At 49.8% G+C, this 24129-nt stretch overlaps 1 protein-coding gene across 2 annotated transcripts in view; it reads left to right on the top strand.

The window, feature by feature from the left end:
* Positions 1 to 3312: 3312 nt before the first annotated feature.
* The window catches only part of ACSS1 (acyl-CoA synthetase short chain family member 1), a 61211-nt gene continuing 40394 nt past the window's right edge, over positions 3313 to 24129 (top strand). The window contains exons 1-2 of one of the 2 annotated variants that reach the window (XM_032859349.1): positions 3313 to 3638; positions 13784 to 13880. In XM_032859349.1, coding sequence (XP_032715240.1) covers positions 3347 to 3638; positions 13784 to 13880 — 389 coding nt within the window. In that variant the 5' untranslated portion in view covers positions 3313 to 3346. Of the gene's footprint in view, positions 3639 to 13783; positions 13881 to 22634; positions 22680 to 24129 lie in introns of those variants that run through there. The other variant, XM_032859350.1, reaches the window with a different exon arrangement.

The following is a 24129-nucleotide window of genomic DNA, read 5'->3' as shown; positions in this document are numbered from 1 at the left end:
ACCACTGAGGTCATGACAACACTGCAAAGTGGGAACCTGGGGGGAAGCTTTCCCCGACACCCTTCTGAAAGCACTCTTAGACTCCCAGCCTACCAAGTGTTCTCCTCCTTCAGACCTGGTTCAAGCCTCCTATTATGGAATTTTTGTTTGGGTTTTGTTTTGCATTTCACTCATTTGAGCAGCTGTCTGTCTCTCTGCCTCTCCCTGTTCCCCCCGTGGTAAGCTTGAGCTCAGGGGCTGTGTTGAGGTCATCCTTATTAAGCTGTCAGCCCTTAGCCCTGGGCTGTGCACACAGGAGGGGCTCCAAGGATCACCTATGCATGTCATTGAAGAGAAGTGCAGAGTGGGTAAGCAGAAAGCTTTGAAGGCTTTTGTGGAAGTACCCAACTTTACAGATTTGGTGAGTTAGGGCTAGGTCTTACTGACTGAGGGCAGGCGGTTTTCCCAGGTCCATTACCAACAAAACTGTTTCTAGGGGCACCCAAGTGCTCTGAGTAAAGTAGGTGGTTGGATCTAAGGAGGCAAAAGTCAAAGGGGGTGTTGGTGGGCTACAGCCTCCAATGTGAACATCAGGCCTAAGATATAAAGTAAGCCCCAGCTTCCCATGGGAAACCTCCCAGGCCTCCCTACTTCTGCACCTGCCAATGTACAGCTTTCAGTGCTGAGGACTTTGCCCAGGGGCCTGTTGGGAAGAACATGTGACCACTGGATGGTTGGCTGCTCTCTCAGCACCACTGAGGCCCCAGGGAAGCAGCCCGGGGAATATGGCTGGGGCAGGTGGACAGTGGCTCCATTTGGTTCTAGTCATGGGAGATATGTTTCTAGGAGGCAGAAAGGATGGCTTTGGCCTCAGGGACCCCAGGGCTATGACACTCAGGAGGCAGGTTCCCAGGTCATCTCTTGATTAATGGGCTGGCTGCTGGAAGTGCAATTCTGTACCACCTGAATTCTGAAATGTTTTATGTCCACATAATCACTTCTCTTTACCCAACCTGAAGAAAACAAGAACTAGGTACTTCTTTATTTTTTAAAGGTTTCTTTGTTTATTTGAGAGGGTAAGGCGCAGAGGGAAGAGAAGAGAGAGTCTGAAGAAGACTCCACACTGAGTTGAAAGGCCAATATGGGGCTCAATCTCAGGACCCAGAGATCACAACCTGAGCCGAAACCAAGAGTTTGATGCTTAACGAACTGTACCACCCAGCTGCCCTTGTACTTCTTTATTTTTTAAATTAAGATTTTATTTATTTATTTGATAGAGATCACAATTAGGCAGGGAGAGAGAGGGGAAGCAGGCTACTCCCTGAGCAGAGAGCCCCATGTAGGGCTCGATCCCAGGACCCTGAGATCATGACCTGAGTCAAAGGCAGAGGCTGAACCCACTGAGCCACCCAGGCACACCTGTACTTCTTTATTTTAAAGTCAAGTCAATTCTATGTACTTTTCTCATTGTTCTCGTGAGGCTCTTCCTCTGGAAGGCTACTTCAGCTCCCTTACAGCACCGCACCTGAGTTCCAAGAAAGCTGGAGCAGCAGCTGGGGCCTGCAAGGCCTAAATCTGGGTCTGTCAGACAGGGATGCCCCCTGCCGCCCGGCGCTAAAGAAATCCACCAGCCTGCATTCAAGGGGTGGAGGACATGCTCTTCTCTCCACGGAGCAGCATACTATCCCTTCTACACAGGGGATGAAATGTTGGTGGCAGTCTTTGGGACACACCACCACAGTTATAATCTTCATGGACAGTTTTGCATTTCCTATTGAAAATGAAGATTCAGGCCAAATGGTGAGGCAGCTACTGAGATGGCTGCAGGAGTGCTGGGTGTCAGTGCTGCTCTTTCATGTGACCGCTGTGGGCTTTTCAGTAAGCCCGTTTATTTCTTTGTGTATCTGTCCCACCAGGGGGTTGGTCATTGGTGGTAGCTGTAGATAATTTTTAAGCTAAGTAAAAAATGTGCTTGGCACAGAGCAAGTCACATGTGTAATGCTAGCTATTTCACTCTTCACCAGTCTTAAAATCCTCGGTTCTCTGGCAGAAGGCGGGCATCACACACACACATACATGTGCGCTTGCGCAGGCACTGCTGGGGCTGACTTCCAGTGGAAGCGCATTTGACATGTTCTCCTCTGCCTGGTCTTTCCCTCTGCAGATCATACAGCTAGCAGGAAGGAATCTTTCCCAAACCCAAAGAACTCAACCAACCAGTTTTTCCAAATCCCTGTTCTCCTCTGCTTGCCTTCTTTATTACACTTTTACATCTTGGGTGTTGAAATCTTTAAGAATCTGGTTGAAACAAGATTCCATGAGTTTCCTTCTATCCTTCTTGGCTTGAGGACAACAACATAGCCTCCACTACTGAGCTTCCTGTGTGCCCACTGCAGGCTAGACTAGATACTACTGCATTTAATCTTGACCTTGGCCCTGGGAAAGAGATGTTACTCCTCTTTTCCAGGAAATGAAAATGAGGCACAGAGAGTTTAAGGAACTTGACCAAGGTCAAAGCCAAGGTTTAAGCTAAGGCCACAGATGCGGGAGCAATGGGAGAAACCCCCAGGTTTCTAAATCAGTCAGGTTAGCAGAACATTTGCTTTGCTTATACTTCCCAAGGGGCCTAAGGCTGGCAGCTGGCTGCTAAGAGCATCAGTCCCCCGGCCAGGGTCTGAGCCTCAGACCCCAGACCAACATCCTGGCCCTAGGCACACTAACCAGCCTATTGGGCCCACATGGGCCGCTTATGTGTGTGCTGGAGGGTGGAGTCACAGGTCGGCCTGGCAAGATGATGTGCTCCTCTCAAGGGAGCACAAAAGGATTGATACTTGGACTTCAGCCTCTGAGATGCTGAAAGAATCTAACTGTGGTGGTCTTCACACCCACCTGCGTGCTTCCCTCCACCAGAGGCTTCCATTTTTTGCCGGCTCCTTCCCATAACGGATGGTTCAGGCTACCTGGAGCCTGGAGCCTATATCAGATGACGCATGAGTCTTTTTTTTTTTTTTCCTGGCGCAACTGTTGGTTCCTGAAGACCCACAAAGTGAAACCAAAACCGCCTGACGCTGAGCGTCAGGCCGGGAAGGCAAAGACAAGGGCATCACAGCCCCACCAGAACCGAGGGCCACCTTCTGGCCTGTGCTCCCCATGCCCCACTCTTCCTTAGCGGACCTCTTCTCTGGGACAGGAGAAGAAGGGGTGCGGTTCGGGGCGGGCTCCGGGAGGCAGCGTATTACGCGACAGGCGCGGGGAGGAGTGGGTGGTGGCTAGAGGAGGAGACGGGGCGGGGCCGCAGAGAAATTAAGGGGCGCCCCGGCTCGCAGCCCCAGCTTGCGTCTTAGAGTGCCTCAGGGCTTCTGGCGAGATGGCGGCGCGTGGCCTGGGCCGCTGCGCGGGGCAGCTCCTGGGCAACCTGTGCGGGCGCTCGGTGCAGCCGGTGCCACAGCTGCGCGGGGTGAGAGCCGCCCCGGGGGCTGCGGGGCAGCCAGGCTCGTACCAGGCGCAGAGCGCACAGGCGGCCCGGGATCCCCCCGCTTTCTGGGGGCCGCTGGCTCGGGACACGCTGGTGTGGGACACCCCCTACCACACGGTCTGGGACTGTGATTTCAGCAGCGGGAAGATCGGCTGGTTTCTAGGAGGCCAGTTAAACGTGTCTGGTGAGTGGGCTACGGGGGCGGGGGGCGGGAAGTAGTCCAGGGCGCCCCCAGCTCAGGACTGCGGAGGGCATTTAACAGCCATTCACCGCCCCACGGGAGGCCCCTCCTCCAGTCTTCTGCTCCTCTCACTCTCAACGGTGGCGCCTCACCGCCCCAGCACCCATCCCATCAGGAACCCCCGGAGGCTCCAGTCCGGGCGTCTGCCACCCTGAACCCAGACTCCAGCTTACGCTCTAGGGTTCGCGCTTGCGGAGGCCCCGGGCGGGCATCCGTTCGGATCGCTCAGTCGTTGGTGTTGCCCCAGCGCGGCTCCTCAGTCCACTGTCCCCAGAGTTCAACCTGGGGGTTCCACTGCGCTGTGGGCTACCCCTAGGTAGGTAGGCCAGACTAGGGAGGAGGGCGCCGGCTAGCAGATGTAGGCCGGGACTCCCCCATTCCTGTCCCTGGGAGAGGCAAAAACTAAAAGCGCCTGACTTGTTGCCTCTGGTTGGGTACCCCAGAGACTTGCTCAGGGAGAAACTGCCCAAGTAAACAAACCGAGTGGCAGGCAGAGGGTTAGGAAAAAATTCCCGCCAGCAGTTGGAATCAGTTATCTCCTTGCTCTGGGGCTTGTGGGTGGGAAGGAAGGAATGGGTGTCTCCCAGTTGACTGTTTCAGTTGTGTACTGCCTCGGAAGACCTACAGGTTGCTTTAGACCGGGTGGTGATTGAGATTCCAGAAACCAGCTCCCCCAGCCAGTCAATCCTCTGGTATCTGCTGAGATTGAATCCACTAGTGTTTCTTTAAGATTTGGGATGGGAGGGGGGTACACTGTATCCCCATGCCACAAGGGGAGAAGGTCCAGGGACTGGAGGCGGTAATGGCCAGGAAGGTTAGGCCTGGGTTTGGTCTTACAGGGCAGGATGGGACTTGCAGTCAGATGCCAAGTCAGGGGGGCTGCCTGCTGTCCCAGACTATGGAGCTGATTGGCGTCTAGGAGGTATTTAAGGAAAGGACATGCAGATCTTCATGGCAAGGCCATGACTGGACCTGAACTTCTAGGTAGGATCCGTTGTGTGGCACAGCTCCACCAAGTAGTGTCCAAGTTTTTCTGCTCCTCTGAACTTAAGTGCCCCCCCTCATATAAACTGCAGGCAATAATGCCTACCTGCTAGTCTGGTTGTGAGGACACAGTGCCAGAAGGTATGGAACAGCCTGGCATTTATTGGTGATCAGTATGTAGTAGTGAATTTAATTTATTATATTTAGAAATAGCCATAAAATTATGGGTAGTGTGTTGCAGTTAACTTTCAAACAAAGAAACTTGAGGGAACTTTGGACCAGATATATGTTTTTTCATATTATATATTACTTTGCTGGTTTAATCGAAGTGAGTCACTTACTAGATAACTGTTTTCTCTAAAACTGAGTCAGCAGCAAGTGTCCTTGAACCAATGGAAAGAAAACCAAACACTTAGGATTGCGGGGTTGATGGCATGTGCCTTTGAAGGGGAGGAGAATAGCTTCCGGAGGCCTGAGGCCACTGTGAACATTGCTGGGTGGCTTGCCACCTCACACTCTTTGATAAGACATTGGGAACGGACCTCATGGGACAGGCACCAAGGACCTCATGAGCCTCACTCAGTCAGGGCTGGGTGTGTTCAGCAAACAATTCTTCTGCTTCTTTTTTCTTCACTTATTTCTCCTTTCTGGCTACGTAGTCATTTGAACTTCAGAAAACTGTTGTGTAGAAAGCTTTTCACAACTTCCTACCTCTAGTGCATATGCCTGCCTACTCAGCTGTCAGGAATATCTCTGCCCTTTGCCAGTGTCTGCAAAGTATGTTCAGAGTATGGAGAAAGGCCAGGCCAGGCCAGAGCTGCCCTGGGAACCACTTAAAACGTTGTGGAATGGGTGGGTGTGTTTTGGCCTGATCTGTAGACAGCACAATGATGACTTGTTCCGAAGAAGTATTGCTCTCAAAAATGACATTACTCCTTCAGGAGGATCTACACTAGCGGTTTTCAAGGTGTGGTCCCCAGGCTAGTGGCGTTAGAATCATTTGGGAACTTTTTAGAAACACAAGTTTTCACACCCCATTCTAGACTGTCAAAATCAGAAACCTTGGGAGTGGGGCCCTGCCATCTTTCTGTGTGTGTGTGTGTTTTAAAGATTTTATTTATTTGAGAGCGAGAGCAGGAGAGGGACAAGCAGACTCCACAGTGAGTGTGGAGCTTGACACAGGGGTTGATCCTATGACCCTGAGGTCATGACCTGAGCCAAATCAAGAGTTGGTTGCTCAACCAACTAAGCCACCCGGGCCTTGAATCTGTGTTTTTAACAAGCCCTCCAGGGGCTTCTGATGCACTTTCAAGGTGGAGGAACACTGACCTATATATCTCATACCAGTGAAGATGAAAAAAATATATATATATAAAATGGATAGGATTGGGATCAGTGTCCTGGGGATGCCTCCATTAAGCAAACAAAAATGGTATATGGGTAATGCCATACAGTTTAATGGTCTAGAGTGTATCTAGAATCACACCTAGATTTGAATCCTTGCTTTTCCCTTACTGTACTTTGCATGCATCTCCTCATGTGTAAAGTAAAGATAGGTGTAACCAAACTCTATTCTAGTTACTATTGTTGCATATCCAACCACCCTAAGCTTAGTGGCATAAAGCAGCAACCATTTTATTAATCCCCCGGATTCTGTGGGTCAGGACTTTGGACGGGGGCTGATGGGCAAGCACCAGGGGATGGCTTCTTTCTGCTCCTGAAGTCTGTCTCCGTCTCTTGTGTCTGCCCTGCTTCTCACTCCAGAGTCTGGGATGGCTGTAGACTGGGCTCAACTGGAGCTGTGTCCCGAAGCACCTACACAGGGCTTGTCACTGGGCGACAGAACGTGGGTGACAGGAGGTCTCAGAGACTAGTATTGAGATCAATACTCAGAGCCACACTGCTAAGCTTCTTCTGACTGGCAGTGTATGTATGACCCGAGGACATCTGGGGCTGTTGTTAGTGTCAAATGAGAAAATGCTTATAAAGCATTACTTGCATCCAATCACTGGCTTTTGTTATTTATTAATGAGTCATGGGGAAAGCTGTGACCTTGAAGTTGGCCTTCAGCATTGTTAATAGAGTGCTGTTTCCTCGGAACAGGACTACACCGGTTTGCATATGATCAGTCTTGGATAAGAGGGAAGCAGGCTAGGGAAGGCATGCAGGTGGCCAACACAGCTCTCAAAGTCCATCCTGGGGCTCTGGGACAGCCAGGTCACCAGGTGGGGTCATGGTGTCAGGGGCCACCTGGGCAGGGCAGGTAGAGAGAGCCTACAGTTGCTTCCCTTATATTTATGTAAAACTGCTTTGCTGAAGGTTCTTTTTTTTTTTTTTTTTTTAAACCAAGATCTAAAGAGGATACTTTTTTTTTTTTTTTTTAATTAGGTTTCTTGGGGCACCTAGGTGGCCCAGTGGGTTAAAGCCTTTGCCTTCAGCTCAGGTCATGATCCCAGGGTCCTGGGATGGAGCCCCGCATCAGGCTCTCTGCTCAGCGGGGAGCCTGCTTCTCCTCTCTCTCTCTCTGACTGCCTCTCTGCCTACTGGTGATCTCTGTTGTCAAATAAATAAATAATAATTAAAAAAAAATCTTTAAAAAAATTAGGTTTTTTATTTTAATTCCTATACAGTTAACATATGTGTTATATTAGTTTCAGGTGTATAATATAGTGTCATTCAACAATTCTATACATTACTCAGTGCTCATCAAGATAAATGTACTCTTAATCTCTGTCACCTATTTCACCCATCCCACCACGCACCTCACCTCTGATATTTGCAAATGACATAGCTGATAAAAGGTTAGTATCTAGAAAGTGTTCTTACCAATCAGAAATTCGGCTGTCTTTCACAGGGCTCAATGGGTAAAAGTTTGTGCTTTGTTGTCCATGAGCTCAGGATGTCAGAAAGTTGAGAATGCAGAACTAGAGGGTAATGACATGTGTTGCTTTCAAAACACACAATTAAATTCTATTTTCTCTCTCTTTTTAAGATTTTATTTATTTGAGAGAGAGAGCATGCACATGAGTGGGGGGAGGGGCAGAGGGAGAAGCAGACTCCCCACTGAGCCTGACTCTAGTAATCCCAGGACCCTAGGATCATCACCTGATCAGAAGGCAGATGTTTAACTAACTGAGCCACCCAGGCACCCCTAAATTCTTTTTTCCTAAAGACCAAATTCTGAGTCAGATTAAAAAAAATGGGTTTTCTTACCTTAAAGCAAGGGTGTAGAAAAACTATTTTTAATTGACCATTGAGCGCAGAGATTTCTGGATGCTTTTTGGAGCATGAGTTGAAGGTATGGAAACCATTTTGCTGTACTTCCCTCCTCTTTCTGATTGTACCTTCCATAATCCAGAAGGCAGACACACTGAGAGTGGCAAGATGCTACATTTCTGTGCCTCATTTTTCTCTCAGTGACTGAAGAAACTTTTCTAAAGTCTTTCAGGGAAGTCTAAATGAAAGTGTAACCCTTGGTCTTAGGAGGAGGGTCCCCCTGAAGAGACTGAATTCTTCCCACTTGTCAGATGCACGACTTACTTTAAATAGCAGATGCTTCTGGAAAGTTGGCAAATACAATTTGAGACTGATGTAATTTCTTTAAATGTGCCAGGGAGATTTTCTATTTAAAGAAAGCCCATTGTGAATCCTTTTGTGAATATTAACTCCCTCATTTCTTTTGAATAAAATTGAATTTCCCTGTGTGGGTTCACTTAAAGTTGGGGAGGGGAAGAGATGTATTTAAACAACTGACAATAGTTCCTGAAAATTCCTAGATAAGTGTGTGCCATCTTTATAATGGAAATGATAATCCTATTGTAATCTTTTAAAAAAAAAACAAAACTCAGGGTGGCTCGGTCAATTAAGCATCTGACTCTTGATTTCAGCTCAGGTCCTAATCTCAGGGTCCTGGGATCAAGTGCTGCTTGGTGTTCCTGCCTCTATACTCAGTAGGGAGTCTGCTTGCCCTTCTGCCCCTCCCCCCACTCGTTTTCTCTCTCTCTCTCGCAAATAAAATAAAATCTAAAAAAAAAAAAAGATCAGAACACATGAACCACCAACAGACATTTGCCTAACTTCTTTTTGCAGAATTGTGTTAGGCCCAGGTGCACACCTGTTCTTAGGAACATGATGGAGCCTCATATCACTTCATCCTCCTGATCCCGATGTGAAGTGGTTTGTGGTCCCATTGTACAGATATGGAAACGAAGGCTCCAATTCATGTATGGTGATGAACAGTATGGAAGATGCCCAATGCCACAGAGCCTGCATTCTTCCGAGGAGGGGAACCGCAAATCATTAAGCAAGTGACCTCACACAGGGGTCACTTGCTCAAGGTTTTTATAGATGCTAAGGGGAGGATTCTGATAGCATCCCTTCTACCCCAAACCCATGATAAAGGAATGTTAGGGACATGGTCCCTGTCCTCAGGGACTTGTGACCCAGATAGGGGAGGATCTAGCAAAACTAGCATTGTGTCCCAGAGTGGTGACTTCTGGGTAGGTAAGTAAGCATTAAAAATGGTGTGAAAATGACAGAGATCAAGAGGTCACTGTGTGTTGGGAAATTGGAAAAGACTTGGAGTAGGAGGTGGGGTTTGAGCTGAGCCTTAAAAATCACACTAGGTCCTTAACTGCTTGTTCTTGGAAATGGAATTTTCTTGTCCCACTGCCCAGTTCTTTAGGTGGAGGCTTTGTTTTCCGATGTGGAGAAGGAAGAATTTCCTTCTTCCACCTACCCTCCCTTCTTTCTTTTCCTCCCTGCAATTGAGGCAACAGCAGGAAACATGCCCATGTGTTAAAAGCCAGCACACACACAGCATCTTAGGGCTACTGTCACCCCAGGCCCTGCATGGAGCTTTGTGAATATCCTGGTGTCATCTGAGCATTGTCCGCGGTAGCTGTAGAGGGTGTTTTTTTGTTTTTTTAGTTTTTTTTTAAGATTTTTATTTATTTGACAGACAGATCACAAGTAGGCCGAGAGGCAGGCAGAGAGAGAGAGGAGGAGGAGGCAGGCTCCCCGCTGAGCAGAGAGCCTGATGTGAGGCTCGATCCTAGGACCCTGGGATCATGACCCGAGCCGAAGGCAGAGGCTTTAACCACTGAGCCACCCAGGCGCCCCTGTAGAGGGTGTTTTTATTCCCATCTGACCTCATGCAGGAAACCCACAAAGCATCTAATTCCTACCACATCTCTGAGTCTGTAGCCATCGCTCCCACAACAAATGAGGAAAGTGAGATTTAAATTAGATAAGCAGTGCACCATCTGTGGTTAGCAAGTGGTTGGACAGGGTCCAGACTCCAGTGCGCGGGTTTTCCCTATGACTCCAGGCCACCATCCAGCAAAGGTTTGTCCAGATGTCTTACAGAAAGTCTTTAATTACTCTTGTCCCCAAAGGAAGAAGAAGGTCCCCTCACCCTGCCCCAAATCTGGAACAGAATGTATGTAGTTGTAAGCCTACGTGTGTGTCTGCTGGAGTGGGTCCAGGACGGCAGTTGTAGCAGCACCTGGGATCTTACTAGAGGTGGAGATGCGCATGCCCACCCAGACCTGCTCATTCAGAGACTCAGGGCAGGACCTCACCATCTCTGGCTAATAAGCCCTCTGAGGATTCTGGGGGATTCAGAAGTGCTAATTTAGACTAGAAAGAAACCTTGAGAGATAAAACCACTAAGACAAGAAGAGATCTGTTCCCTCCTCAGGCAGGGAGCCAGCATGGTGTCATTTAGACTCCAGTGTTGCCCTCCAGCTTGAGGACTTAAATGGTCCCTCCATTATTCAGAGCTGTGGTTCTTCTCTGCTCTGTGCTCTGTGTTCGGCTGCACACATACAAAGATGGACAGGATATTGGATCCCTGTCCACACAGGGGCTACAAGTGCCATCTCGGGAAAAGTTAGAGGGAAGCATGAGGTCCATGGGATGTGAAGTGCTCAGTGAGAGTGGGAATCTGTAGGCCAGACCTGTAGGAGTGTGGACACCAGGTGAAGGGCAAGCAGTGTGGACAGTAGGACAGCGTCCCCCAGGCACAGAGAAACAGTCTAGAGGCCCTGAGGGAGGAAGGTGCTCACTAGACTCAACATGATTGGTGGGAGGAGGTAGATCACATGGAGCCTTAGCAGCTGCTTGTTGAGAACTTCTATGTTCTGGACTGGGGTGGGGAGGGGCAGTGAGGCATGTAGGGGACACTGTACCTTGGGCTTCATGCTGACCTGCCTGGATTCCTGCCATCCATCAGCTCCAGAAAGACAGATACATGGCTTGTCTCATTGACCACCCATCTATACCCTGGATACCCAATGTCCATCCTGTGGACACTGCCTTCCTGTTTGGTGTAAACCAGGTGGAGGATGCCTTGCTGGGGTCCAAGGCTGTGAGGGTCTTGGCTCAAAGCTGGGCTGTCATTCATTGAGTAAGGAGTATGTCCTGGTGCCCTGGCTGCCATGGGAACAGACCGTGCAGAGAGGTGTCATGTGTGATTGGAAGCCCTTCCTGCTGCTCTCTGGCTGTGGCATTAGGCAGGTCACTGTACAACCCAGAGCACCTGGAAACTGTTTTCCAGGCTACCCCTGGGCTGCCCACTTTTCAGGGTGACTCAAAGAGTCAAACTCAGAGTGGGAGAAATTTTAGAGCAGGCTTCTTAGGTAGAAGCAGGTGTAATCAGCTCACCTGTGATGCATGAAGCAGCCATGGGCCAACGAGCATTTGTGCGCAGGTGGGAACAGCACCCTCTTCCAGTTGGACCAACCACCCCCATGCAGGGCACAGCTGTAACTCAGTGTGTGGGTTCTCAGCTGGGCATTTCTAGGCTTGTTGTGACCTGCCTAGGGTCATCTCTTCTTAGTCCATCCCTTAGGTCCTCCAGGGCCAGGCAGTAGGACGGGGTGTTGGGGCTGGTGGGCTCGTGGTGGGAGTCCAGAAGTGGTACCGGGTGGGAGGGAGAAAGGGCCTGGCCCTACTGGGGAGTGCTCACTGCTTCAACTTCCAGATAGGGTGTGGCCTCATCTGCTGGTTGCTCAAGAGAGGCCAGAAATCAGTGGTTTTAGTGTGAAAACTCATGATTTCTAAATTTTGGACTGATTGACACATACACATCAGGTTTATTGTGTAAATCCAGGTTTTGCCACCAACCTCCCCCTCAGTTTGACTTCTTGTATTTTCTATCTTCTATTTTTTTTTTTAAAGATTTTATTTATTTATTTGACGGAGAGAGAGAGATCACAGTAGGTAGGCAGAGAGAGAAGGGGAAGCAAGCTCTCTGCTGAGCAGAGAGCCTGATGTGGGGCTTGATCACAGGAGCCTGAGATCGTGACCTGAGCCGAAGGCAGAGGCTTAACCCACTGAGCCACCCAGGCGCCCCTCTATCTTCCGTTTTTATGGCATTTCTTCTCTTCTGTTTTTCTAGTAATTCAAAGAACTTTCTGGTATCAATAAGTAATATTAGTATTAATAGTTCTTCCTGATGATATCTATCTTTGAAGTATAACATATATCTGTGAGGATCCAGAAAGTTCAAATAAATTTTTAAAATATTTTATATATTTATTTGAGAAAGAGAGAGCATAAGCAGCGGTGGGAGCAGAGGCAGAGAGAGAAGCAGGCTCCCTGCTGAGAAGAGAGCCCAATAGGGGGTTGAATCCCAGGACCGTGAGATCATGACCTGAGCCCAAGGCAGATACTTAACTGACTGAGCCACCCAAATGCTCTCAAATGTAATTTTTTTATTATAAGGGTAAATGATAGATAAGATAGCCTGACTGAAAAAATGTTATTTGCATACAACAGCTAAAGTATATAAATATTTTCATGGGGGTTCACCCTCTCAAGGATTATGAGAATCATATGATCTTTTAGGGGTATGGTTTCCCATAACTTTTGTCAGGACAGTTACTCCATCAAGAAATATTATTGGAGTTCCTGTAGCTCATTGCATGGTATTATCAGTTGATAACAGCACCCTGCATTCGTACAATAGCACTTCAACATTGGTCTTTTATTGGATTCCTATTGTAATCCTGTGATTAGACATGGTAGATAATGCTTCTCCCATTTGTATGGGAGGAGATTGGAGAAGATAAGTAACTGTATTCAAATAAAAAAAAAAAAGAAAGAAATAATTTGTATATCTGGACATTGGGGGTGACCCTGAAGACTAGGTGGGCAGATGACTGCTGGGTCCAGAAGCTACTTGCCATCATTGTTTCTTCTGCTGAAGGGGAAGTGAGTAATGAAATCTGTCTGCGAAGGCTGATAGGAAGGGGCACTAAATGAACCTGCCAGATCGAAGCTCACTTTGAAATCGAGAGTAATGAGCAGGATGTTAGCAAATTACCCGATCCTACTAATCTTCAGGTTTACAGCAAATTGTCAGCACTAACCTGTTTTTGCAGGCAGTCATGTGATCTGAGCTTGGGTAATAGAGGGGGCAGGAAGCAGAGTCTTCCGGAAAACCAGCACGGCATTTCCCTATCATTTCATCACTTGTTGGAGCAGAGGCTGGTTTGTAGGGTGCTGGCCAGTTATCTGAGAGGCAATATGAATCCTTGCCCTGGATTACACCTCCAGCAGACTCGAGAGACTGCCGCATGAACTGTGTGCTGAATCAGGGTCAGGCTGTTTGCATTAAGCCTTCTTTTTAGCATCTCAGGTTACAGCACTCCGTCCCAGCTGCATGTTAGAACCACCCAAGGAGCCTTGAAAACCACAAGGTCAACTGGGTCAGGGTCCCTGGGGGTGTCCTGGGTGACGCCCACATGTGGCCAGGGTTGGGACCACAGGGGCGAAGCACCTGCTTCAGGTATTCACAGGGGATCACCCTGCACCTGTGAGATGCTATTTGTGTACTGGTTGTCTTGTTTTGTTTTGTTTTGTTTTTAAATTTTTTTAATTTATTTTCAGCGTAACAGTATTCATTGTTTTTGCACCACACCCAGTGCTCCATGCAGGCTCTGACAATAGTTCTCCTTGCAAAGAGTAGATCCCTTGCCTTTGAGGAACATAGGGTCCACCTCAGTGGAAAGCAGCACAAGCCATGGCAAACCAAACCCTCCCCTTATCCAACTTCAAAAGAACCCAGTGTAACATCTGAAAAACCTATTTTTGTGCAGTCAATTGCTTGGATCAGCATGTTCAGAAGTCCCCGGAGAGCGTCGCTTTGATCTGGGAGCGGGATGAGCCTGGAACCGAAGTGAGGATCACGTACAGGTACTGTGTGTCCCCTGACGGCATCTCAGTGCCCAGCAGGGTCTCCTGGCCCTTTACTTCTTTGTTTGTGGTAGACACCAGCACCAAACGTCTCTGCTGGGCTGTTACCAGGAGCAAGACTGCCCAGCTTGGAGGAGGGTTGCCCTTCACCTTGGCACTTGGTGCCTTTGGGTTCCCACAGAAGGATCTGGTCTTTGGACACAAATATGATGAATGTTCAAGGCATGGGAGGCTTTTGGCACAGTCCCAGGTGCTTCTGTCTTGTTCTAGGCGGAGGTCATCTTTGTTTCAAGGGCTATGTTTCAGCTTTGGAAATGTTCTCTGGTCCCAGGACAGTAAACATGAGTACAAAGTGAGTAAAATACATGCCGGAATAAACAAATGAGCCCACTCAGCCTCTTTCTCCCAGCACTCTGAGAGGGGGACCATAAATAAGATCAAGCCATTTAAAGGGGGGAGGGTCCTCCTGACATTTATCTTGGATTCTTTAGGTAAGTTCTCCACACATTCCATGTGTCAAGCACTTTTCTGGATGTTGTGTGCATGTTGGGGTTTGAAAGAGCCCAGCATCTAGTAACTCCCTCTTGCTGGGACTGCCTTGCTCAGGGGTCTCTTTGGTTTGTCCCTACAAGCCAGTGCTTCCCCTTCCCTGGGGGTAAAACCCCCTTTGTTTAAGCCTAAACTTGCCTTTATGATGCTATCTCAGACCCACTGTCAACCTGAGTTGTATGTCCTTTTTCACCAATACCACCCTTCCCCTGCAGTCAAGTCATGCTCTTTCTCCTGGTGGGCAGCTTATAACTTTTCTTGTCCAGTCATTCCACAGGTTTCACTGAGGGCCACTGCATCAGTCAGTACAAGCTAGGGTATGTCATAGTAACAAACAGTCCCCAAATGCATGGTAGGGTGTGACTGGGTGGTCGCTTTAGACTGAATAGTCACGGAAGTCCTCTCTGAGGAGGTGATATCAGAGCTGGGGTCTTGTTGCCAAGAAAGAACAGCCAAGATTGGAGGAAGAATTTCCAGGCCCATCCAAGACCGTGAAGAAGTGTAGGTGTTCTGGGAACAGAGAGAAGGTGCATGTGGATGGGGCAGTGGGAATGAAGGGGGTCGTGGTAGGGTTCCCTATAGGGAAGCAGGGGGCCTGAGAGCAGCAGTGACTCCCCTGCTTGGTGATTTGGGGGCCATTGGGCACCCCTAGGTTTGTTTGTTTCTCAGACTCAGGTTTTATCACAGACCAAATCCACCAAACCTGGTAAAACTGGACTCAAGTTGACATTGGATGCAGCAAAAAGATGTCTGTTACTCTGCTGCAACTCCCTGTGGGCACCACCTTGCCTACCTCCCACATCAACAACCCTCAGCTATCATCCCCTTTTCTAGTGTCTGTGTTGTTTGCTGACCTATCTCCCTACCAGCCTGTGCAGATAAGCCTCTTGCCCCCATGTAGCCCACCAACCAGGAGCATTGGCCCTGGGAGCCTTGGGTCCAGGGCCCAGGGCCCAGGGCCCAACAACTGGGCCAACAACTGAGGCAATGCCCAGGCCCCTGTGCACACTTGAGTTTGGGGAGTACAGCTCTAACAACCAAACCGGCTTCACCATTCATTATTGTTATTGGCCCTACTAGATTTATGTTTAATTCTTTAGTGAAATACGAAGACTCTGTGGGTGGGGGTAGATGGGCTTACCTCCTGGATGCTGGAAATAAGCTGATTCAGGGATGGACTGTTTTCCTTCTGTCACTGTCTCAGATGTGCCTGGACCCCCGGGACACCCCCTTGGCTGGAGATCCCCCATGTGCACACTGAATTAGTGGTTTTGGGTGGTCCGATGGCTGGGCTTGAATTGGCCTGCTGAGATGTGTGGTTGCGTGCAAGCCACGGGGGATGGGCAAGAAATGCACTGGTGTGTGAAAACCCAGAAGGGCTTTTGTTCCTTTGTTCCACAGCAGCCCCAGGCATGCTTCTGAGTATAGGCAAGGCATTTATTATTCTCTCTTTAAAAATAAGCAGACTTAGCCTGGAATGATTTTACAAACCGTAGCTGGGCTGAGTGCCTGAAGACTGCTTCTAGTCGCTATTTGAGGAAGAAGAGGTGTGTGTGTATGGGTTGTCTGTGATCAGAGCTAATTTTTGGCAGCCCCAGGTTAATTATTCTCCTGGTCATCTTAGGTTTTTGACATGAAATTTCCTTTCTGCCTGCTCAGAGGAGAGTCACCTAAGCCAGTGCTGAATGTCCTGCAGCATATAAACCACCACTAACAGAAAGTGCTTTCCTGCCCCAGAGTCTCATGTGGTGGCGATAGCCAAGATAAGATGCCTTTGTTGGCCCAAAGACCAGGTTCCAGACTTGGAGCCTGAGCCCTTTCTAGAAACGCCGTGGGGCTGTGGTTTTCAGAGCCTGGTGTGCTGGGGACCACACCCATGTGTCCATTTGGAGGTTGGGGGTGGCCCCTGCTGACTCTTCCCCCACCATGACCTCAGGCACAGAAGGGGGCATGTCTTCTCCTCTGTGGTGTCTGGTGGCTCAGTGGGTTAGGCATCTATTGGCCTTTGGCTCCAGTCATGATCCCGGGGTCCTAGGATGGAGCCCCAAGTTGGGCTGTCTGCTCAGCCAGAAGCAGGAGTCTGCTTCTCCCTTTCTCTCTGACGCTCCCCCTGCTTGTGTGCTCTTTATCCTTCTCTCTCTCTCTCCAGTAAATAAATAAAGTCTTTAAAAAAAAAATGTGGAAGGTCAGCAAGTGCAGGACCCACGGACCCACCCTTGGGGCAAGTACTATGGCCTTTGCTCTGGAATGGAGGACTCTGCAGTCTGCAGTTGAGGCCACCTTCTGCTGGCGTGGTGATCTTGGCCAGCCCTGTCATTCCTCCATCTGTCCCCATCTGTAGAATGGCGTGATCATTATAACCGAAGTGATCCTAGCTGTAGGCACAGGGATGCGATGGAATGTGTTGGAGGTGGAAGCAACAGGACTAAATAAAAATGATGATTATCATTTTCCCAGTATTTTTTTCCAGTACTTTCTGGGTTCCAGAACTGTTTTAAGCATCAGACCTGAGTTACTTTATTTAAATACCACAACCTGATTAGATAGGAATTAATTTTGTTATTGTTATTTCTAACACTTTATTATGAAAAATTTCATAATTTGAAGAATTTCAAGCAGTACAACTACTGTGTACCTAGCACCCAGTTTCTACCCCTGGAGTTTTACAAAGCTAGTTTTTATCCCATGTGATTTGTGTATCCATCCCTCTGGGGTTGGTCCATCTTATGTTTTAGATGCATTTCAGCAGCATAGCATTAACTGGAGTTCATTGTGTGTTTATTTTCTCTCTTTTTATGTGAAATTTATATGCCATAAAATGCACAAGTATACATTAGCTCAGTTTTGATCAATGTGTATACCTGTGTAATTCAAATCCTTATTGAGATACAGAGTAATGACCCTGTCCCAGAGGGTTCCCATGCCCCTTCTCAGTCACTATCCCTACCCACCCCAAGCAATCACTGTTCTGATTTTTTTCCCAAATAGGTTATCAAAGTCTTATCTTAGAGGTAAAGAGGGGAGTGGATCTCCTTTCCCTCCTAGGGCTGCAGAATGTTTCTGAGGAGGCATGTTCCTGGAGCATCGTTGTAGAGCTTGTCATGGGGACCAACAGCTCCCGCCCAGCGACCCTAGTGACACCTCCATCCTGCTCACCAGAATCTCCACTGCTCACCCCATGTCTGGGCAGGCACACATGCACACACACGCACGCACATGGTTGTGCACTCACACACATACATTTTTGGCTTGCTCATTTTCCAGGCGCATTTCTGTAACGTGCTCATTGTGTTCGGGATCCATCCTGGAAACACTCTCTCAGGTGGCAATTAGGGCCCTGCCACCTGTTCTGGGACATGTGCCCTGCGTTGTCTGTGGGTGGACTCCACTATTCTGATGACTGGCACATATTTCTAACCTCATCTCCCTTGGGCAGGGGAGGCCTGGCAGGATAGGCTTTGGGAACCCTGGGGAAGCCCCATGTCCTCGCCTGCCCCACCGGTTCCTTCCCTCTGTGACATCTGTTGGCACCGGTACCAAGGAGTGCCCTGCCAGATGGGCCAGGAAGCTGCAGGAGCGCACTCCACAGTACAGGTGGGCCCTGAGCTGGCCATGGGGCTCTGGGAGGAGGAGGCATCAACAGCCATGACTCTGCCGGGCAGAGGGCAGCCTGAATCCCTAGCCTGGAAGCAGGGGCAGAGGTCTGCCCCAGCCCAATTTTAGCCTACTGCTGCCCAGAGAAGTTATTTATGTTCAGAGCCGGCCTGAGAAAGCTGTTCTGTCCTAGGAAACAAGCAGACTACAAGCCCTCCTGCTCCCCTGAGGCCTCCGTGGGCAGTAGCTGCAGAGGCCAGGCAGGGACAGATAACTTGGGTGGCTCCCCAAAGCTGTGTGGCCGGATAGCATCTTGGGTGCAGCTCCTTCCAACAGTCCATATGTGCTTTTCCAGCACAGTGTCTTTGTAGAACATTGTCCTTCAACTCTAGTTCAAGTAGACAGATTCGAGAGGCCCTTGGGGATGAGGATGTGGACAAAACACAAATCCCTGTCCTCAGAAGTTGATGGTGGGGTGCTGGGTAGATTCTTAGGCTTCTAGACTGCTGTCTGGAGCCTGGAGGTTTGGGCTAGGGATTTCCAAGCTGGGGATGGACACAGGACGTGGAGTGGAGCAGATGGAAGCCCCGTGGCTGGTCTCAGCCTCTGGATTGTATGTGGGTGTCATGAAACACAGGTGACAGCAGGCTGTGGGGGTCTTCCTCTGAGTAGTTACCAAGGCTCAGCTCATCTTGTGTCTGAATGCTCCGAACACAGGTCTGAACTTGAACTTGAGCTCAGAACTTAAGGCAAAGACCAAATTTGAGTCCTGTGACCTTGAGGCCTGTCACTCTACCATGTCCCCAGCTAAAGAATAAAGGACCAGATGAGAGGAGCACCATTCCAGCAGTAGCAGGCCTAGGTCAGTGCGGTAATCACAACCAGCACAGCACAACAGAGCCGGATACGCACAGGCCACACCATAAAGGGCCCGTGTTGTCTTAAATGTGCCTACAGCATGAACTGAGTATAGTTTTCACTATGGGTCAAGCCCCTGGAGGGGCCGATCTCTGTGGCTGTTCCATTTTCTTTCTGGTGGACGGTGTGCACCGTGAGGAAGCCCTGTCCAGAGGAGCAGAAGGGATGTCAGGCCTCCTTCTATCCTGCCTGCCTCAGAAGCCCTGGGTGGGCATAGAGGGGCCGGCTTTCTTCGGGGCATGCTGGGGCCAGGCACTGAGTGTTACTGTTTCCTCATCTGCAAAATGAAAACTTGCTTCTCCTCTGTGGGATGGCCAAGTGTGGAGCAGCACCTAGGTGATGAAAGTCTAGAATAGGGTCTAGGAAGATGAGGATTTGGGATTTGTGGAGGGAAGGGCATGGGGCTGCTCTGTGGCTGCTGGGGCTGGGAGCTGTTACGGTGGTGTTTTCAGAGCAGGGACTTGAGCTCCGGAGAACAATCTCCAGTCAGCTAAAAAGCAGCCCCTCTCCCTCTTGCGGGCCTGACCCTTATTACTTGCTCTTCTCCTTGGCCCCAAATTAATTACTTTAATGAGCAAACTCCTTTATTAAAATAAAAAGGGCAGTTGAAAGGAAGGATCCTTAATGGGCCTAATGAGGTTGATGGGCAGGGTGCTTTGGAGTAAAATAGCCCCATGATCTGTGAGGTTTCCCATGGCAAGGGTCATTTGTCAGGCAGGGCAAAGTCAGTTTGCTCCATGGGCTCCCCTGAGTTGGGGGAGGAGAGGCCCAGGCCCTTGGCTTATGTGCAGTGTCCTGGCTTCCCTGACTAAGAGGAGGGAGGTACCCTGAGTACACCCTTTCCCCGGCTGACCTCTGAGTAACTGTGATTGCAAAACTTGGTCAGGAATGTGCACGCCGGCTGCCAGGAACTGGTGGAAACCCTGGGTCCCCTGGATTGTGCGCTTACATTTCCTTAAGACTTTGGATCCAGATGTTGAAACTGGGAAGTGTTTTGCATCTTTCTATACATGATTTCTTATTGTTCTTGTCCTTCTTTTGGATTAGCTAAGTCTCTTGGAATTTCGTATTTTAGAACAGCCAGATCTTGAGACTGCAGCAGGAATGATCCACTCTGAGAGTGTCCATGGCCAGGGAAACCTCCTTGATGGGGTTTCTGGGGGCAAACGCTTGCAGAAATTTACTTCTAAATTACGCCTGTCCGTACGCGTAAGCGGACACCTGCCTTTGAGCTGGATCTCTGTTTTTGTGGACCCTCTTCTGCATGCAGGGGCTGTTGGGGAATGGGTGGGTTGTGGGAGGTGGCAGGGCAAGGCCTGGTAAGGGCACAGTGCACACCTGGGGTGGGACTGGGGGAGGGTAGCTGGTGCCTGAAGGGTGGGGCTGGGGAGGAGCTCTTTGCCTCAGGAGTGGGGACAAGATTTCCTGCCACAGCTTGGTGGGGAGTCTTCTAGGACTAGGCGTTATTGTTCCTGTTTTCTTCCTTCCTGCTTCGGAAGACTCAAGACTTTGGGATAAGCCTGACTCATAGGTTCACTGTGCGTAGCGCTTGGTGTCATGCTGCCCTGCCCCATGTTGGTTCTCATCCGGGCAGCACTGTGGGCACAGAGGGATGTGGTTGAACCTCCCCACCCGTCCAGATGTGCACATCGGGCCCCAGCTTGGGGGAAGTGCATCTTCATTCCTGTCCCCTCTCCCCACAAGTGTCCATTTCTTTCTCCCTTGCTTGGTGGACACAGAAGGAAAGTGTCGCTGTGAGGTTAGACCCACTGTCTGATGCAGAGTTTAAAAATCTATACACAGCTATGGTAGGCATGTGTGCCACTGTGCATGGCAGTCCCCAGCAGGGCAGCCCATGCAGTGCTGACATCTAGGCATCCAGTCTTGGGCAGGGCTGAGAAGAGGTCCTAGTGCGAGGGTGGCATATGTGTGTGCCCTGGGAAGCCCCTTCCTGTGCTCAGCCCACATCCAGCCCCCAGCGCCAGCCAGGCTGGACTCATCTGTCCACTGCCTACCTGGAACAAAGGGCACCAGCAACAGCTCCTGGGAAAGTTGTTGGTTACCATCCTGCATACCAGGCTGGGAATGGGAATGGGGTGTCCCAGCCCTCTGTCCTCCAGGAGTCATACCTGACCCTGCTATCTGGGGGCAGTCCCTGGCTGACTAGGCAGTTGCTTGTAGCTGATGCTTGTAGCTCACATTCATGCTCATACTTGGTTTTAAAGCCCAGGACCTGATGCCCATTGAGCTTCTGGGCTCCTCAAGGCTTACCCAGCTGGAAAGGTCAGAAATGGGGTTAGAGTTCAACTTTGATTGGCTTTAGCCAGTGCACTGAGGAATCTGAGAGGGAGGAGGTGACTCTGTAAACGGGACCCCTCCTGCTTGGCAGCACTAATTTGGTGACAGGCCAGATGCCTGGGGGTTCCTCGTGGTTCCTGGAGGTGTGTGTAGAGAGTAAACTCTGCTGTGTGCAGACAATAGCCCTTTAGTGACCAGGACCCTGTGTTCCCACTGTCTGTCCCCACTTCCTGCTTAAGCAGACACACAGTCTAACATCAGCTGGGGAGGAGAAGGCTTCTCAGTGCCAGCTGGCTCTAGGTGGCCTTGAAGCAGGACAAGGGTCAGCTGCAGAAGAAGGCGGGGCCAAGGGTTGGGGAGTCCTGCTGTGACCGTGGAACAACGATGAGCAGGAAGCAGAATGTTTAATGGGCGCTCTGGGCCTTGGAGCACCTTCCAAGTTCAGGGTCGGGGACGCTGTGTGTGCCAGAGGAAGGGGTGACAAGAGGGTGCTGGCTACTTCTCAGAAAGGGGCACTGGCCCTGGCACTCCTTCATCCTTTATTCTTTGTGCTGGCCCTGCCCAAGACTGTCTTGCCCCTGATCTGAATGTGGTAATAGCAGCGGGTCAGGTTGGGTGAGAGGCTTGATGATTTCCCATCAACAAGTCCAGAGAAACTTCTCTGAAAGACTTGAGTGAGGTTTTCGAGTCATTGGCAGGTTTTTGAGTCATCTGGACCAACACATCCCCATTCTCCTTGCTGGTTCTGCTTTACTGGGTTAATGAGGCAACAAGGACTTGGAATTTGAATTCCCCAGGGTCTCCACACATCAGTGATGTGTCACTCTGGTAGCATCTAAAGCAGGGATTGCCTGTGCAGAGTGTGCCTGAGTCCCCAGAGAGGTTCCCAACAATGAACTTCAGCCATGCCAAGTCAGGATCTCCTCAGGGGGTCCAGGAACTTGATTCAGAAACATATCTCCAGTAACATAGCTGCCTGACCTGGTCAGAGGGGCCGGGTCTGTCAGGAATCAGCTGTATACAAAGGAAGTCAGTACCACTCTTTTAAGCAGAAAGGGAGCTGACAGAGTGCTAAGAGATCGTCTGAGTGGACTCCCAGCACCTACTCTGGCACAAGAATGGAGACCCCACAGGCTCCACCGAGTGCTCAGAACACACCACTGTGCCTCAGGTCCCAGCCAGGAAACCACAGTTCTGCTGACTCAGCTGCTCAGCTTTCTCCCAACATCTTTACAACAAGTGGAATCTTTCCAGGAAAACCCAAGTCCCTCCCGAGCTGCAGCAAAGCACAACCCACTGTGCAACTGCTCCTCACGTGCAGATGCCTGGTGCAACCTGAGTCACACGCAGAAGCCCAGATGAGAGGTAGCTGAGGTAGCCGGTGGCAGGCTGAGGAGGCCGGAACAGAGGCCGACGGAGAGAATGGCATGGCGACAGCAGGCAAGTCTATGCGGGTTGGGTTTATGGACCCAGATTCTGCTCAGATTCCTGGGTTGTTGACTGTGACAGTATGAGGACCAGGCCTGTCACTGCTTACAGATCCCAGGCCACTCAGGTGGGGCCTGGTGGTCGTTCCTCCTGGTGCAAGTGACCAAACCCTCAGAGTCACTCCTCTGTGTACCACAGCTATTCAAGGTCTGCTGTAACTAACAGGCTCTGATCTTCACCCTATCACTCACTCAGCCCTTCCACCAACGTAAGCCCATCTAGATGTGGATTCATCACAGGCCAGGCCATTTTCCAAAAGAGATGTCTCCTATCCTTACATTATAAACTTGCTAGTTTTCTGGACCTTATGACTAAATTGTGGGACAGTTTTCCAGTCTAATGTTCTACGTGAGGAGGTCTTTGGCACGTTACCAGCTGGTGGAGATGGGGGTGCTTTTGTGGAACTGCAAAGGGCATCCCTCAGAAGGGGTACAGGACCTGGTATGTCCTCCAGCATCCCGGGGCAGGTGCCTTCAAGCAGGGCTGAACTGTGCAGCCTTCTGCAGCGGCCCAGGTGATGGGGCTGCCATGGACCATATGTGCATAGGGGGAGAGCCGCAGGGAGCCCAGTTTTGGAATTCACACAGAACGCAGTGCCTTAAACCCAGGATAGGGGAGCCCTGTGGCCTGGTAAAGGAGATAGCTTGAGTGGAATGAACGGGGTGTGCCCTTTGTTCCTCCCCTTCCTTCCAGAGGAACAATTTAAATTTCTATTACCAATTATTTGTCTATTAAATGCATGATTATTAAGTAAAATGAGTTAAATAAGTAAATAACAATTATTGTTTTTATGAAGGAAAGAGTTGAAGTAAGCTTTAAGGACAGCCTCAGTGGGAGATCACAGGAAGCTTTTGGGGTGCTGAGGGCTCATGACGTTGGTTCTGCTGTCACAGGGCTCCTCTTCCCAGTCCCTTGCTTGGTTGGTCAGTGAGTCATGTCGGTAGCTGGAAATCCTCCACCAGGGGAATATTAATACCACAGTAATTGGCAAATGCTATAAATCAGGGCTTTCCCCCCACCTGGGAAAATTGGTTGTTAACCATTAGGCAGCACAATAGTGCGCTTCATGGGTCCCATGTTTTTTTTAGCAGTTTCTCCAAGTTGCTACCAGAGGCCAGGAAATCAGCTTGGGCCTGAGGCAGTTGTACCAAATTCTTCCCTCTTCCGGAGGGAAGCCTCCGGATTCCCACTGCATAGCCTTTAGATTCCCATCGGTTTCCTTGCTTGCTTTCCTCTGCGTGCTAATGTGGAATGATCTGTGGACTCACGGTGAAGCCTGGAAATAGAGCAACCCCCAACTCATGTCTGGTCTAAAGCTGGCCACCCAGTATCCTTTTGTTGCCCCTGCTGCTCAGTGGACTCGTGTGGAGCACTGTGGGAAGACCCACCAGGCCACACGTGG

The sequence above is a fragment of the Lontra canadensis genome, unplaced genomic scaffold (genome assembly GCF_010015895.1).
Source record: "Lontra canadensis isolate GAN:19392208 unplaced genomic scaffold, GSC_riverotter_1.0 scaffold16, whole genome shotgun sequence".
Lineage (NCBI taxonomy): Eukaryota > Metazoa > Chordata > Mammalia > Carnivora > Mustelidae > Lontra > Lontra canadensis.
Note: the sequence above shows the minus strand (reverse complement) of the source record. Positions and strands in the feature narration are given on the sequence as shown.